The sequence below is a fragment of the Schistocerca nitens genome, chromosome 12 (assembly GCF_023898315.1).
Source record: "Schistocerca nitens isolate TAMUIC-IGC-003100 chromosome 12, iqSchNite1.1, whole genome shotgun sequence".
In the NCBI taxonomy this organism is placed as follows: Eukaryota; Metazoa; Arthropoda; class Insecta; order Orthoptera; family Acrididae; genus Schistocerca; species Schistocerca nitens.
In genome coordinates, this window is record NC_064625.1 from 136018067 (window position 1) to 136036431 (window position 18365).

Genomic DNA, 18365 nt, shown 5'->3' on the forward strand with positions numbered 1-18365 from the left:
TGCAGGTGGAGGCTCTCTAATGGTAAGCGGCGTGTGGAGTTGGAGCGATATGGGACTCCTGATACGTCTAGATACGACAATGGCAGGTGCAACATATTTAAGCATCCGTCTGATCAGCTGCATCCATTCATGTCCATCGTGCATTCAGACAGATTAGGGGTTTTCCAGCAGGACAATGCGACACCCCACACGTCCAGTACTGCTACAGAGTGGCTCCAGAAACACTCTTCTGAGTTTAAACACTTCCGCTGGCCACCAGACTTCCCTGTCATGAACGTAATTGAGCATGTGTGGGATGAATGAGATTTTCACTGTGCAGCGGAGTGTGCGCTGATATGAAACTTCCTGGCAGATTAAAACTGTGTGCCGGATCGAGTATCGGTCCGGCACGCACTTTTAATCTGCCAGGAAGTTTCATATGTGTGGGATGCCTTGCAACGTGCTGTTCAGATGAGATCTCCACCCCCTCTTACGAATTTATGGCCAGCCCTGCACGATTCATGGTGTCAGTTCCCTTCAGCACTACTTCAGACATTAGTCCAGTCTATGCTACGTCGTGTTGCGGCAGTTCGGGGGCCTCTCGGGGCAGTGTATTAGGCAGGTGTATCAGTTTCTTTGGCAGTTTATAGGAAGAGTGATCCAGGCGGACCCACGGAATTGTGATGGGGTCCTTGCTGTGTACGTTGTACGTGGATGACCTGACAGTATATTAACATTGACGTTAGATGTTTCGTTGATGATGCGGTTATCTGTAACGACGAACTGTCTGATGCTTAAATGAAATTCTGCGATTTGTCTATATTGTTTACTATCTAGTACGATCACGATTTGTCATTTTCATGTACCACAGTGTTAAGCATGATGAGACTTCTGATAACTGAGTCATTGTCGAAATGTATTAACCCACTCAGTGCCGAGGGTGAGAGAGGGTGGAGGGTACTTTATGCGCTGCTTTTGATAATATCGTAATCTAGTCACTTACTACATATTTTAAAATTTTGAAAGAAGTATTCATTCTTTTGGTATTCGGGACGACAACGGTTCAAACACGCGTCCGGCCATCCAGATTTAGGTTTTCCGCGATTCCGTTAAATAGTTCCAAGCTAATGTCGGAATGGTTCCTTTGAAAGTGCACGGCCGATTTCGTTCCCCATCTTTGACACAATCCGAGCTTGTGCTTCTCTAATGATCTCGAAGTGGACGGAACGTCAAACTCAATCGTCCTTCTTTCCTTCCTATTGTTAAAATTAACCAAAAAAATTTAATCTTAGTTGTACATGTCGCTTTCCACATGAATGTTATATTCAATGTTTTCAGGTTCAGTATGTTAACTTACATATCAATATCCCTTTAAGTTGTATGTTATGAGTAAATGTCAAGATCAATTAACGAAATTACCATTTTTAAATTTTTTGTTGTAGCCGTAAAGTATCTTCCCTCTTGTAGTACACGTCAGTGAAAGTGCATTGATATAAGAGTGTGCTAAAAGATATTTTCAGATTGTGAACCATTTTTACACATAAACATCTCTTAATAAAGCAAGTTGTTGATAAAAGTCAACAATAATTAATGAATTTTGTTCGTTTTCTCAATTTTTTAAGGTGGGCAAAATGTAACAGGAGTGGTAATGCGCTTTATGGAAAATGTGTAGGTATTGCCTAGGTTAAACTTGGTCACAATTCATGTTACGTACTTCTAGAAATTGTATGGGGATGTTAGTAGAAAGACACAGTTTATGAGCACAAACAAACTCTCATCTCTGAACACAAAGTACGGCACGATTTACAAAACGGCCAGGCGCCAGGTTGAGATTCATAGGAAGAATTCTAAGAAAATGTGACTCATCGACGAAAGAAGTAGCTTACAAAACGCTTGTTCGTCCGATTCTTGAGTATTGCTCATCAGTATGGGACCCTTACCAGGTTGGATTAATAGAAGAGATAGACATGATCCAGCGAAAAGCAGCGCGATTCGTCATGGGGACATTTAGTCAGCGCGAGAGCGTTACGGAGATGCTGAACAAGCTCCAGTGGCGGACACTTCAAGAAAGGCGTTACGCAATACGGAGAGGTTTATTATCGAAATTACGAGAGAGCACATTCCGGGAAGAGATGGGCAACATATTACTACCGCCCACATATATCTCGCGTAATGATCACAACGAAAAGATCCGAGAAATTAGAGCAAATACGGAGACTTACAAGCAGTCGTTCTTCCCACGCACAATTCGTGAATGGAACAGGGAAGGGGGGATCAGATAGTGGTACAATAAGTACCCTCCGCCACACACCGTAAGGTGGCTCGCGGAGTATAGATGTAGATGTAGATGTAGATGTACCTCGGTGAAACACTACAAATGAGTGGACATAACAGAGACTCAAACGAAGAAAGAAAGACTAAACTGGACAAGGCATACAAAGTAGTGTGGAATCATTACAACAAGAAGTCTATCTCACAAAAAGCCAAATTACGCCATTACGACACGGTGGTGCTCCCCGAGGCACTATATGCAGCAGAGACCACACTAATCCTAGGGCATACACGTATCAGACAACTAGAAAAAGTAGAACGGAAAATACTTAGGAAAATATTTGCTAACAACAGTGGAATATGGATCAAGAAACCTACAGAGGAACTATACAAACATACGGAGACAATCACAGAAAAGATTAGAAAATGCAGACTACAATTCTATGGACACCTATACAGAACGCCATCACACAGACTGACCAAACAGATCTTTGACTGGGTAACCACCAGAGACAACAAATGGGTGGCTGAGGTAAAAAACGACCTGAACCAACGCAACGTAACAGCAGACACAATAAACGACAGAATAAAATTCAGAAACATCATTAAGAGCAGTAAACTACATGAGATACACTGTGACAAACGAACAGGCGTAAACTGGACCGAAGAACGCAGGCAAGATCACAGCCGGAAGATGAAAGAAATATGTTGTTGTTGTAGTCTTCAGTCCTGAGACTGGTTTGATGCAGCTCTCCATGCTACTCTATCCTGTGCAAGCTTCTTCATCTCCCAGTACCTACTGCAACCTACATCCTTCTGAATCTGCTTTGTGTATTCATCTCTTGGTCTCCCTCTACGATTTTTACCCTCCACGCTGCCCTCCAATGCTAAATTTGTGATCCCTTGATGCCTCAAAACATGTCCTACCAACCGATCCCTTCTTCTAGTCAAGTTGTGCCACAAACTTCTCTTCTCCCCGATCCTATTCAATACCTCCTCATTAGTTACGTGATCTACCCACCTTATCTTCAGCATTCTTCTGTAGCACCACATTTCGAAAGCTTCTATTCTCTTCTTGTCCAAACTGGTTATCGTCCATGTTTCACTTCCATACATGGCTACACTCCATACAAATACTTTCAGAAACGACTTCCTGACACTTAAATCTATACTCGATGTTAACAAATTTCTCTTCTTCAGAAACGATTTCCTTGCCATTGCCAGTCTACATTTTATATCCTCTCTACTTCGACCATCATCAGTTATTTTACTCCCTAAATAGCAAAACTCCTTTACTACTTTAAGTGTCTCACTTCCTAATCTAATCCCCTCAGCGTCACCCGATTTAATTAGACTACATTCCATTATCCTCGTTTTGCTTTTGTTGATGTTCATCTTATATCCTCCTTTCAAGACACTGTCCATTCCGTTCAACTGCTCTTCCAAGTCCTTTGCTGTCTCTGACAGAATTACAATGTCATCGGCGTACCTCAAAGTTTTTATTTCTTCTCCATGGATTTTAATACCTACTCCGAATTTTTCTTTTGTTTCCTTTACTGCTTGCTCAATATACAGATTGAATAACATCGGGGAGAGGCTACAACCCTGTCTTACTCCCTTCCCAACCACTGCTTCCCCTTCATGTCCCTCGACTCTTATAACTGCCATCTGGTTTCTGTACAGATTGTAAATAGCCTTTCGCTCCCTGTATTTTACCCCTGCCACCTTCAGAATTTGAAAGAGAGTATTCCAGTTAACGTTGTCAAAAGCTTTCTCTAAGTCTACAAATGCTAGAAACGTAGGTTTGCCTTTTCTTAATCTTTCTTCTAAGATAAGTCGTAAGGTTAGTATTGCCTCACGTGTTCCAACATTTCTACGGAATCCAAACTGATCTTCCCCGAGGTCCGCTTCTACCAGTTTTTCCATTCGTCTGTAAAGAATTCGCGTTAGTATTTTGCAGCTGTGACTTATTAAACTGATAGTTCGGTAGTTTTCACATCTGTCAACACCTGCTTTCTTTGGTATTGGAATTATTATATTCTTCTTGAAGTCTGTGGGTATTTCGCCTGTCTCATACATCTTGCTCACCAGATTGTAGAGTTTTGTCATGACTGGCTCTCCCAAGGCCATCAGTAGTTCTAATGGAATGTTGTCTACTCCCGGGGCCTTGTTTCGACTCAGGTCTTTCAGTGCTCTGTCAAACTCTTCACGCAGTATCTTATCTCCCATTTCATCTTCATCTACATCCTCTTCCATTTCCATAATATTGTCCTCAAGTACTTCGCCCTTGTATAAACCCTCTATATACTCCTTCCACCTTTCTGCCTTCCCTTCTTTGCTTAGAACTGGGTTGCCATCTGAGCTCTTGATATTCATACAAGTGGTTCTCTTCTCTCCTAAGGTCTCTTTAATTTTCCTGTAGGCAGTATCTATCTTACCCCTAGTGAGACAAGCCTCTACATCCTTACATTTGTCCTCTAGCCATCCCTGCTTAGCCATTTTGCACTTTCTGTCGATCTCATTTTTGAGACGTTTGTATTCCCTTTTGCCTGCTTCATTTACTGCATTTTTATATTTTCTCCTTTCATCAATTAAATTCAATATTTCTTCTGTTACCCAAGGATTTCTATTAGCCCTCGTCTTTTTACCTACTTGATCCTCTGCTGCCTTCACTACTTCATCCCTCAGAGCTACCCATTCTTCTTCTACTGTATTTCTTTCCCCCATTCCTGTCAATTGTTCCCTTATGCTCTCCCTGAAACTCTGTACAACCTCTGGTTCTTTCAGTTTATCCAGGTCCCATCTCCTTAAATTCACACCTTTTTGCAGTTTATTCAGTTTCAATCTGCAGTTCATAACCAATAGATTGTGGTCAGAATCCACATCTGCCCCTGGAAATGTCTTACAATTTAAAACCTGGTTCCTAAATCTCTGTCTTACCATTATATAATCTATCTGATACCTATTAGTATCTCCAGGATTCTTCCAGGTATACAACCTTCTTTTATGATTCTTGAACCAAGTGTTAGCTATGATTAAGTTATGCTCTGTGCAAAATTCTACAAGGCGGCTTCCTCTTTCATTTCTTCTCCCCAATCCATATTCACCTACTATGTTTCCTTCTCTCCCTTTTCCTACTGACGAATTCCAGTCACCCATGACTATTAAATTTTCATCTCCCTTCACTACCTGAATAATTTCTTTTATCTCGTCATACATTTCATCAATTTCTTCATCATCTGCAGAGCTAGTTGGCATATAAACTTGTACTACTGTAGTAGGCATGGGCTTTGTGTCTATCTTGGCCACAATATTGCGTTCACTATGCTGTTTGTAGTAGCTAACCCGCACTCCTATTTTTTTATTCATTATTAAACCTACTCCTGCATTACCCCTATTTGATTTTGTATTTATAACCCTGTAATCACCTGACCAAAAGTCTTGTTCCTCCTGCCACCGAACTTCACTAATTCCCACTATATCTAACTTTAACCTATCCATTTCCTTTTTTAAATTTTCTAACCTACCTGCCCGATTAAGGGATCTGACATTCCACGCTCCGATCCGTAGAATGCCAGTTTTCTTTCTCCTGATAACGACGTCCTCCTGAGTAGTCCCCGCCCGGAGATCCGAATGGGGGACTATTTTACCTCCGGAATATTTTACCCAAGAGGACGCCATCATCATTTAATCATACAGTAAAGCTGCATGTCCTCGGGAAAAATTACGGCTGTAGTTTCCCCTTGCTTTCAGCCGTTCGCAGTACCAGCACAGCAAGGCCGTTTTGGTTAATGTTACAAGGCCAGATCAGTCAATAATCCAGACTGTTGCCCCTGCAACTACTGAAAAGGCTGCTGCCCCTCTTCAGGAACCACATGTTTGTCTGGCCTCTCAACAGATACCCCTCCGTTGTGGTAGCACCTACGGTACGGCCATCTGTATCGCTGAGGCACGCAAGCCTCCCCACCAACGGCAAGGTCCATGGTTCATATATGGGCAACCAAAAAGGCAATCAAGATGAAGCCGAAGACACGAAGACGACAAGAAACATGGACAGAGGACCGGAAACAAGGGAGGAAGCAAAAGGAACTGGCCATGTAGTTTAGTCCAACTTCGCTCTTTAAGGGCAAAACACCAATAATACATATCAATTCCGTGATAATGTTACAAACTTTCAAGGATGATGAAGACGGATAAATGTATCCACTTGAGACAAGGGTTCCTGGTTCGGAAATGAACGAGTTGAAAGATATAAGCGAAAACCGTTGTGATACATCTGACAGTGCAATAAATGTACCACCTCTGTTGTTGCTAAGGTTGCAGGGTAGGCAACTTTCAGAGGAGGTAATCTGGACCGAAACAAGGAAAAAATCTCCGGTATATATGTGCTCTAAAATGCGTACCTGAGAAGCTATGAGCAGTTGTTCAATAGAGGAGACGTGTTTCGCACTATTGATGATGAACAAGTGCCAATAGTTCCTCAGGTATGCTTTTAGAGCCCATGTTTACGTTTTATCTTGGCTTTGTCCATACTATCACCTCTGAAAGTTGCCTACCCTGCAATCTTAGCAACAGTACTAGAACATGTATTCTGTCAGAGGTATCTGAATGATTTTCGCTTGTAACTTTCGACTCTTTCGTTTCCGAAAAAGGGACCATTACCTGAAATTGATACAATTATCCGTCTCCATCATCCCTAAAAGTCTATGACGCCATCACGAAATCACCCTGTATATACAGGGTGTCCCATTTATCTCAACCACCCTAAATAACTTTGTCCAGATGCAAACTTAAAAATGTTTCAAATGTTCTTTGGCCATTAGGGGGTCATCAATCAGCATGACTTCCTTCGTTTTAGCTTTGCTTTTTTCAAAGATATGAACAGCGGTATGAATTTTTTAAACGGCACTCTGCGTTTTTATTCGGTAATTCATTTCCTTTCCTAAAGACCTATTCAAAAATGTATGGTAGTGTACCATTCACTGAAACACAACGTTATTAATTACATAACGTAACATTGACTTTCAGCCTGGGATCACAAACTGGTCCAGTTGCTGGAGTTGTCAGAAAACAAATGAAAACCAAGTAAAAACATAACACAAAATTGACTTTCACCCTCCTGTACCATTGCCCAGGAGTAGAACATTCAAAGGTGCTCAAAGTGGTGACCCTGGACACCGATACACTGGTGCACTCGTTGAACGAAAGAATTATTTACTGCTTCCAGTGTTGCCTGCTGAAGAGAATTACAAGCAAGCACAATACGTTCCTGCATGTCCTCTGGAGATGGAATATCGCGATAGACAACGTCTTTAATGCATCCTCAAAGAAAAACGTCCAGAGGATTTAAATCAGGAAACCAAGCAGGCCAAGTAGCTGTTCCTCCTCTACCAGTCCATGTGGCAGGATACCTTCGGTTCAGAACACGACGTGCACACAAGGCATTATGCGCTGGACATCCATCGTGTTGATACCACATAAGTGCCGGCCGAGGTGGTCTCGCGGTTCTAGGCGCGCAGTCCGGAACCGCGCGACTGCTACGGTCCCAGGTTCGAATCCTGCCTCGGGCATGGATGTGTGTGATGTCCTTAGGTTAGTTCTAGGGGACTGATGACCTCAGATGTTAAGTCCCATAGTGCTCAGAGCCATTTGAACCATTTTTTTGATACCACATAAGCATTCTGGTTCATAGCAGCCCTTCATCCAAAAGAGAAGAATTCGTCTGAGGAAGTTGGAATACACCATGCCCTTTAGACTAACATTGACGAAATAAGGCCAATAATTGTAGTTCCAGGCATCCCACACTAGACGTTAACTCTCCATTGATGTTGATGTTCCACCTGTCTAATCCATCGTGGGTTGTCGCTGGACAAATAATGCACGTTCCTCGTATTTACCTGTCCTTTGTTTGAGAAGGAACACTAATGGCTAAACAGAACATTGGAGAAGAAGTTCGGGTCAGCGAGAATTTGCTGCTGTGCCCACTGACAGAACTGAACACGATTCTGGAAATCATTCCCAAGCAATTATCGATGTAGGTGTATAAGGTAAGGATGGAACCGGTGACGTGTAAGAATACGATGTACACTGGTTTGAGGAATGCCAATTTCGTGTTCAAGCTGTCGTGAGGTCACATGTGGATTCCTAGCAACGGAAGCGAGAAAAGTAACTTCGGAAACTTCGTCTGTGCGAGTGGTACGACGATTGCGTTGTCGTGGGTTGCAACTTCCCGTTTCCTGAAACGTCGCAGTAAGGTGAGAAAACATCCGTCGGGAAGGTGGGTTCTTGTCAGGATATCGCTCTCTCTACAGTTCCGCTGCCTGCGTAACATTTCGCCTACCTTCAACAACAGCAACAATAAAAAAATGTTATGTCATACAGTTCGTAGGAAAGACAGCCTTTACTGTTTGCCTGCTCTATACAACAGTATTTAAAAGGACTAAACTACTGTACTAAACGTACCCGTACATAAGAAAACAATATTGCAATTCTGCTAACTTACATTCCCCATAGATGAGTAGCATTTCTACCTTTTCTTGGTTGGTGTACGATCTACTGACACAGCTCTTCAACTGACGATGGTTGACGGAATGACGGGTGTGCATTCACCTTATGTTTACATTTGTCCTCTGTCAACGACAGCACGTGGATGTGTTCCATTACACCGAGTACCTGCACTAAGCGCTGGGAGCGTCAACGTCAGTGGTGTGTTATGTAGTTAATAATGTTGTGTTTCAGTGAGTGGTACACTGTGATATACTTGTGAATAGGTCTTTAGGAGAGGAAATGAATTACCGAATAAAAAATAAGTCATAGCGCTGTTCATATCTTTGTAAAAAACAAAGCTACAACGAAGGCAATCATGCTGTTTGATGACCCCCTGACGGCTAAAGAACATTAGCTTGAAACATTTTGTAACTTGTATCTGGACAAACAGTTATTCAGGGTGGTCAAGAGAAATGGGGCACCCTGTATACACATACATTTATCAGAGTCAGCGTCTATAACTTTCACGATCTGCAGCGTCGTTAGATGACGTTTCCGGACGCACGTTCCTGTGTAAAACTTACTCTAATACGTCCCTCATACAACCTCTAGAAGTGTGTAACATGAATTGAGAAACACCCTGTATAATACAGTGTCACAGCATATAAATGAGAACATGTTCACAAAGTCTCTGGCAGAAGTAAAACAAACATGTGTAATCTACATTCAATAACTGTGCCATAAAACGGTCGCCAAAAACAGTCATTACATGTATAGCTGCATGTGTTTTTTTATAGCACAGTTACTAAATGTGACGTGCGGTTCTAGGCGCTACAGTCTGGAGCCGAGCGACCGCCACGGTCGCAGGTTCGAATCCTGCCTCGGGCATGGATGTGTATGATATCCTTAGGTTAGTTAGGTTTAATTAGTTCTAAGTTCTAGGCGACTGATGACCTCAGAAGTTAAGTCGCATAGCGCTCAGAGCCATTTGAACCATTTTTTTACTAAATGTGACGTGTTTACTTCCACCAGACACCTTATGGGTATTAACATTCTTCGATAAGTACAGCCTCTAGGAAAACGTAATTAATACATTTCGACGATAACTTTCTTTACCGATGTCTGATCATGCTTAACACTGTGGTACTTGGAAATGACCAAAGACCGAAATTGTGACAGTAACACATAACGATCTACACAAAATGCGTAACTTCCATTTAAAAAGTACACTACTAGCCATTAAAACTGCTACACCTAGAAGAAATGCAGATGATAAACGAGTATTGGTTGGACAAATATATTATACTAGAACTGACATGTGATTACATTTTCACGCAATTTGGGTGCATAGATCCTGAGAAATCAGTACCCAGAACAACCACCTCTGGCAGTAAAACGGCCTTGATACACCTGGGCATTGAGTCAAACAGAGCTTGGATGGCGTGTACAGGTACAGCTGCCTATGCAGCTTCAACATGATACCACAGTTCATCAAGAGTAGTGACTGGCGTATTGTGATGAGCCAGTTGCTCGGCCACCATTGACCAGACGTTTTCAGTTGGTGAGAATCTGGAGAATGTGTTGGCCAGGGCAGCAGTCGAACATTTTCTGTATCCAAAAACCTGCAACATGCGGTCGTGCATCATCCGGCTGAAATGTAGGTTTCCGCAGGGATCGAATGAAGGGTAGAGCCACGGGTCGTAACACATCTGAAATGTGACGTCCACTGTTCAAAGTGACGCAAAGCGAACAAGAGGTGACCGGGACGTGTAACCGATGGCACCCCATACCATCACGCCGGGTGGTACGCCAGTACGGCGATGACGAATACACGCTTCCAATGTGCGTTCTCCGCGATGTCGCCAAACTCGGATGCGACCATCATGATGCGGTAAACAGAACCTGGATTCATCCGAAATAATGACGTTTCGCCATTCGTGCATCCAGGTCGTCATTGAGTACACCATCGCAGGCGTTCCTGTCTGTGATGCAGCGTCAAGGGTAACTGCAGCCGTGGTCTTCGAGCTGATAGTCCGTGCTGCTGCAAACGTCGTCGAACTGTTCGAGCAGATGGTTGTTGTCTTGCAAACGTCCCCATCTGTTGACTCAGGGATTGAGACGTGGCTGCTCGATCCATTACAGCCATGCCGATAAGATGCCTGTCATCTCGACCGCTAGTGATACGAGGCCGTTGGGATCCAGCACGGCGTTCCGTATTACCCTCCTGAACCCACCGACTCCATATTCTGCTAACAGTCATTGGATCTCGACCAACACGAGCAGCAATGTCGCGATACAATAAACCGCAATCGCGATATGCTACACTCCGACCTTATCAAAGTCGGAAACGTAATGGTACACATTTTTCCTCCTTACTCGAGGCATCACAACATAGTTTCGCCAGGCAACGCCGGTCAGCTGCTGTTTGTGTATGACAAATCGCTTGGAAACTTTCGTCATGTCAGCACGTTGTAGGTGTCGCCACCGGCGCCAACCTTGTGGGAATGCTGTGAAAAGCTAATCATTTGCATATCACAGCATCTTCTTCCTGTCGGTTATATATCGCGTCTGTAGCACGTCATCTTCGTTGTGTAGCAATTTTAATGGCCTGTTGTGTATTATATGACTGTGGCCCCAGGCCCCAAGCTACGGAAAAGTTTTCTGATATTACGTTGCATCTCACAAAGATGAGAATTTAAGGAGATGGGACCTGGATAAACTGAAAGAACCAGAGGTTGTAGAGAGTTTCAGGGAGAGCATAAGGGAACAATTGACAGGAATGGGGGAAAGAAATACAGTAGAAGAAGAATGGGTAGCTTTGAGGAATGAAATAGTGAGGGCAGCAGAGGATCAAGTAGGTAAAAAGACGAGGGCTAGTAGAAATCCTTGGGTAACAGAAGAGATACGGAATTTAATTTATGAAAGCAGAAAATACAAAAATGCAGTAAGTGAAGCAGGCAAAAAGGAATACAAACGTCTCAAAAATGAGATCGACAGGAAGTGCAAAATGGCTAACCAGGGATGGCTAGAGGACAAATGTAAGGATGTAGAGTCTTATCTCACGAGTATACACTGATACTGTATAAACAATGAAATATGCAATAAGGTTGTTTACATGGGATGGCAAAGATAGATACTGCCTACAGGAAAATTAAAGAGACATTTGGAGAAAAGAGAACCACTTCCATGAATATCAAGAGCTCAGAAGGAAACCCAGTTCTAAGCAAAGAAGGGAAAGCAGAAAGGTGGAAGGAGTATATAGAGTGTCTATACAAGGGCGATGTACTTGAGGACAATACTATGGAAATGGAAGAGGATGTAGATGAAGATGAAATGGGAGATATGATACTGCGTGAAGAGTTTGACAGAGCACTGAAAGACCTGAGTCGAAACAAGGCTTCGGGAGTTGACAACATTCCATTAGAACTACTGACAGCCTTGGGAGAACCGGTCCTGACAAAACTCTACCATCTAGTGAGCAAGATGTATGAGACAGGCGAAATACCATCAGACTTCAAGAAGAATATAATAATTCCAATCCCAAAGAAAGCAGGTGTTGACAGATGTGAAAATTACCGAACTATCAGTTTAATAAGTCACAGCTGCAAAATACTAACGCGAATTCTTTACAGACGAATGGAAAAACTGGTAGAAGCCGACGTCGGGAAAGATCAGTTTGTATTCCGTAGAAATGTTGTAACACGTGAGGCAATACTGACTCTACGACTTATCTTAGAAGAAAGATTAAGGAAAGGCAAACCTACGTTTCTAGCTTTTGTAAACTTAGAGAAAGCTTTTGACAATGTTGACTGGAATACTCTCTTTCAAATTCTGAAGGTGGCAGGGGTAAAATACAGGGAGCGAAAGGCTATTTACAATTTGTACAGAAACCAGAGGGCAGTTATAAGAGTCGAGGGACATGAAAGGGAAGCAGTGGTTGGGAAGGGAGTGAGACAGGGTTGTAGCCTCTCCCCGATGCTATTCAATCTGTATATTGAGCAAGCAGTAAAGGAAACAAAAGAAAAGTTCGGAGTAGGTATTAAAATCCATGGAGAAGAAATAAAAACTTTGAGGTTTGCCGATGACATTGTAATTCTGTCAGAGACAGTAAAGGACTTGGAAGAGCAGTTGAACGGAATGGACAGTGTCTTGAAAGGTGGGTATAAGATGAACATCAACAAACGTAAAACAAAGATAATGGAATGTAGTGGAATTAAGTCGGGTGATGCTGAGGGAACTAGATTAGGAAATGAGATACTTAACGTAGTGAAGGAGTTTTGCTATTTGGGGAGAAAAATAACTGATGATGGTCGAAGTAGAGAGGATATAAAACGTAGACTGGCAATGGCAAGGAAATCGTTTCTGAAGAAGAGAAATTTGCTAACATCGAGTATTGATTTAAGTGTTAGGAAGTCGTTTCTGGAAGTATTTGTATGGAGTGTAGCCATGTATGAAAGTGAAACGTGGATGATAAATAGCTTAGACAAGAAGAGAATAGAAGCTTTTGAAATGTGGTGCAACAGAAGAATGCTGAAGAATAGATGGGTAGATCACATAACTAATGAGGAGGTATTGAATAGAATTGGGGAGAAGAGGAATTTGAGGCACAATTTGACTAGAAGAAGGGATCGGTTGGTAGGACATGTTCTGAGGCATCAAGGGATCACCAATTTAGTACTGGAGGGCAGCATGGAGGGTACAAATCGTAGAGGGAGGCCAAGAGATGAATACACTAAGCAGATTCGGAAGGATGTAGGCTGCAGTAGGTACTGGGAGATGAAGGAGCTTGCACAGGATAGAGTAGCATGGAGAGCTGCATCAAACCAGTCTCAGGACTGAAGACCACAACAACAACAACATTGCCTTTGCTTTACTTTTGCCAATATTCACTTAATAACCTCTTTCTAAGAGACTATCCATTCCCTTAAATTTATGTTCCATGTTTATAGTTGCCTGTTATCTCTAACAGTACAGTATCATCAGCAAACATCAAAGTTGCTTTTATTTTTTCTCGCTGACATACAATTCCCTTCTCATGTGTCTCCATTTCCTGTCTGTCAATAACTTATTCGAGCCACCAAATTAGCAGGAAAATAGTAAACTGCAGCCCAGTACAAAGAAAGATGAACCTCTTGAAATGTCGAGTTTCTACTGAAATTTTAAGATGACAATCACACTGAGAATATTGTATTCAAATATAGTTTCCATTCCACAAACAGGTGAACAGAGCATCACATGCAGCACACACGAGGATCACTCCAAAAGAAATGCACACTGTTTTTTTTTAAATCCATCTTTTATTCTACATGTTTGAAAGTTTTACATAGATACATCCTTTAGGAACAATATTTTCATTTCTCCACATAATCTCCATCCCTCTCAACTGCCTTACGCCATCTTGGAACCAGCACCTGTATACCCGCACGGTAAAATTGTGGACCAACCTGTTGGAGCCACTGTTTGGCAGCGTGCACAAGGGAGTCATCATCTTCAAACCTTGTTCCACGAAGAGAGTCTTTCAGTTTCCCAAAGAGATGATAGTCACACGGAGCCAAGTCAGGACTGAAAGGCGGGTGTTTCAGTGTTGTACATCCAAGTTTTGTGATCTCTTCCATGGTTTTTTGACTGACATGTGGCCGTGCATTGTCGTGCAACAGCAAAACATCCTGCTTTTGCCGATGTGGTCGAACACGACTCAGTCGAGCTTGAAGTTTCTTCAGTGTCGACACATATGCATCAGAATTTATGCTGGTTCCACGAGGCATGATGTCCACAAGCAAGAGTACTTCGGAATCGAAAAACTCCGTAACCATAACTTTTCCAGCAGAAGGTGTGTTTTTGAATTTTTTTTCTTAGGTGAATTTACAGGTGCCACTCCATTGATTGCCTCTTCGTCTCTGGTGAAAAATGATGGAGCCATAATTCATCACCTGTCACAATTCTTCCAAGAAATTCATCTCCACCATTCTCGTACTGTTCCAAAAGTTCGCTGCATGCCATTTTTCTTGTTTCTTTGTGAGCCACTGTCAACATCCTGGGAACCTACCTGGCACAAACCTTTTTTTAACGCCAACACTTTCAGTATTCTGCAAACTCTTCCTTCCCCTATCCCAACGTAGCGTGACAATTCGTTCACTGAGATGCGTCTGTCAGCAGTCACCAATTCGTTAACTCTCTGCACATTGTCTGGAGTGTGTGCAGTACGAGGCCTGCCGCTCCGAGGACAATCCTCAATATTGCCGTGCCCGCTTTCATCACGTAACCCGCTTGCCCACCGACTAACTGTACTGCGATCGACAGCAGCATCTCCGTACACCCTTTTCAACCTCTTGTGGATGTTGCTCACTGTCTCGTTTTCACAGCACAGGATTCTATGACAACACGTTGCTTCTGACGATCGTCAAGTGTAGCAGCCATCTTGAAGATGTGCTGTGACGGCGCCACTCACGGGAACAGGTTGAACTATGTTTGAAAACAAGTGGGAAGGATGTATCTACACACTGTAAAACTTTCACGCATGCAGAATGAAAACTGTATTTTTACAAAAACAGTGTGCATTTCTTTTGGAGTGACCCTCGTTCTTCCACGTTAATGTGAACAACATTCCCACCTGTCATAAAATGCATTCATCTTACCATCTATCGATCCCTGCAGGATTGACGTCAGGAGTACCTAACCTTATTAACATTAATGTTCAGTGTCCCCTCAGGGGTGCCACCTCATTCTCGGGCGTTGTGCAGGTGAGGGCGGCGTGCGCGGCATCCCGCACCAGCAGGCAGTGTTGGCAGCCCTGCGCAGTGTCGAGAGCGACGGCAGCCGACCCGTCTCCCCCTACGAGGAGCTGGCAGCCAGTGGGGGCATCAGCAGCCCCGATCCGGACCCATACCCAGATGCAGACTCAGATCCAGATCCAGATCCAGAGCCAGTGCCGGAGTTGGACTGCCGGCGGGGCTGCAGCTCTCCGGAGCCGCAGGCGTACCTATCCGAGTACCCGTACCTGCCCAAGACGCCGACCCGTCAGTTCCGACCGAGACCAGCCCTGCTCCAGCCCACGCTCATACCACGCAGGGAGCTGCTCAAGACGGAGTGACTCTCCACCGGCACGGGACTCCTCAGCATTGGACAGTTGTTCACTATGGGAACTCCTCAACATGGAACATCCACCCAATGGGGGCTCCTCGACTCGGGACAGCAATCCAGTATGAGATCTCCTCAACATAGGGCAGTCCTCCACTGGGACACCCCTCAACATGGGACAACTATCCACCAGAGCATCTCCTCCACATGGGACAACTGTCCACTAGAGGACCAACATTAGACAATTATCCACTAGAGGATCTCTCCTCAACATGGAGCAGTCCTTCACTGGGGAACTCCTGAACGTGGGACAGCCATCCACTGGAGGATCTACTCAACATAAAGCAGTCCTCCAGTGGAGAACCCCTCAACATGGACAACTTTCCACTAGGGATCTCCTCCACATGGGACAACTGTCCACTAGAGGATCTCCTCAACATATAGCAGCCCTCTACTGGGGTACTCAACAGGGATCCACTAGAGGTTCTCCTTAACATGGTACAACTATCCCTCAGAGGACCTCTTCAACATAGAGCTGGCTACTCCATGGCGTGTTGTGTGCACCACGACCAAATAGTGGATAGAATTGGAAGGAAAATCAGCATTGGCCGTACTTTTGTTGTTTTATTGTCAGCAAAATCGATTTTTGGTCACTTAGTGACCATCCTCAGTGCTGTAATATACAATTAAGATTGGTAGGCACTGGTATCAGGATATAACCACAAGCTTAGAGCGATCACATAAAGTGCTCAGTTTTTGGTTATAGCTTAATACCAGTGCCTACCAATTTTTATTGTATATTACAGCACTGAGGATGGTCACTAAGTGACCGAAAATCGATTTTTCTGACAATAAAACAACAAAAGTACGGCCAATGCTGATTTTCCTTCTAATTCTATAGAGCTGTCTTCCACTGGGGAACTCCTCAACATGTGACAGCCATGCACTACAGGATCCCCTCAACATAGAACAGTCTGCAACAGGAAACAGTCTTCCACTAGGAGAACTGCTCAATTCTGGATAGTGTTCCACCAGGAATCTGCTTGAGGCAGAGAGATTGTCCACTAGAGATCTGTTGAAGACTGAGTGACTGTCCACTGAGGAACTCTTTCAACACTGGACTGCCTTCCTCTAGAGAAATCCCTCAACATAGAACAGCCCTCTCCTGTGGATCTCCTCCATATGGGACGATTATCCACTGGGAAACTGGTAGAGGCAGTACGATTGACCATTGGCAGCAGTGCAAGGTGGAGTATCTGACCAATGGAAAAATGCTCGAGGTGGAGTCTCTGTCCAACAGCGATTTTTTTTCAAGACAAGGGAAACCTATCCTAGCAAACTCAGCACATAGTTAGCCACCACTGGGCAACTTTTAGAAATGTCGGTACACCAATAATGGAGCAGACCAGCCATAGCACGTACCATATTCATGTTATACAGAAAACAGCCAAAGACATACTAGCCTGGAGTTAGAAAACTGACCAAGATGGAGCGGCAGTCTGTTAAGAATTTGGAAATGATGAAGTGATTGCAGAAAATAGAATAATTGTCCAACAGGGAACTGCTCAAGAAAAAGTGACAGCTCAGCAAAGAACTGTTGAAAATGGAGTGATTCTCCGAGAGATAACTCCCCAACACACTGTGACTTTCCAATGGTGAACTATTCAAAATAGTGTAACTTTCCATTAGTGAGTGGCTAGAGAGACAACTGTTATTGAATGAACTTCTCAAGGTGGAATGATTGTGTGTCAGTGAGCTCCTCAAGGTAAGACGACTGTCCAATAGAGAACTGTTGAAGACAGTGTGGGTGTGCAAAACGGAACTGCTTGATACCAAGTGACTTCCCAGAAGTGCTCAAGGTGGACTGTTAAGGCATGTAGAACTCCTTAAGATAGAGTGATAGTCCGTTAGACCACCGCTCAAGACATAGTGACTGTGAAACTGAGATCTGCGAGGACTGAAGAAATGCTCAGGGTGGAGTGATTCCCTGGAAGAGAACTGGTAAATGCTTCAGATGAAATGACACTTCAATAGTGAACTGCTCATGGAAGAGAAACTTGGCAGGACAGCAGGGTTCACGAAGAAGAATGATCTTGTATGGTGTAGCTTCAGCTTGTTGTTGTATCTAAGGACAACCAGAAGCCTTTATGTAACTGTTGGAAGCTTTTTTTTTAATAAACTTGGATATTACCATTGTTTATAATTTAATAAATTTGTTTATTACCGTTTTTCCCAATGTTACACAAATCTATAGTTCGTTTTTGGTGGATTATGTTTGTCATTATCACAAAAACAGATCTACTTTTATTTAACAGAAATAGCTTAAAATAATGATCTTTCTCGAAATAGACAATCTTTTATATGGGCGAGAAATAAAAACAAGAGATTTTTAAGATATACACACATTTGCCAACCCGCTATCGGGAAACTGTTCGTTAAGCAAATGGAGAGTTCCAGCTGAAATGCAGTGATATGAAAAATATTTTCTGGCGGAAGCAAACTACTGCACCTAGTCTAATGACTCTCCTTCTTTTTGCAAAGAAAATGGGCTG

The 18365-nt window shown here is 43.2% G+C and overlaps 1 protein-coding gene across 1 annotated transcript in view; it reads left to right on the plus strand.

Annotated features, from left to right (window-relative positions):
• Positions 1-16521, plus strand: part of LOC126214962 (uncharacterized) — a 118477-nt gene extending 101956 nt beyond the window's left edge. Inside the window, exon 7 of the mRNA XM_049941597.1 lies at positions 15477-16521. Within this exon, the coding sequence (XP_049797554.1) occupies positions 15477-15826 (350 nt within the window). The 3' untranslated portion in view covers positions 15827-16521. The remainder of the gene's footprint in view (positions 1-15476) is intronic.
• Positions 16522-18365: the final 1844 nt, after the last annotated feature.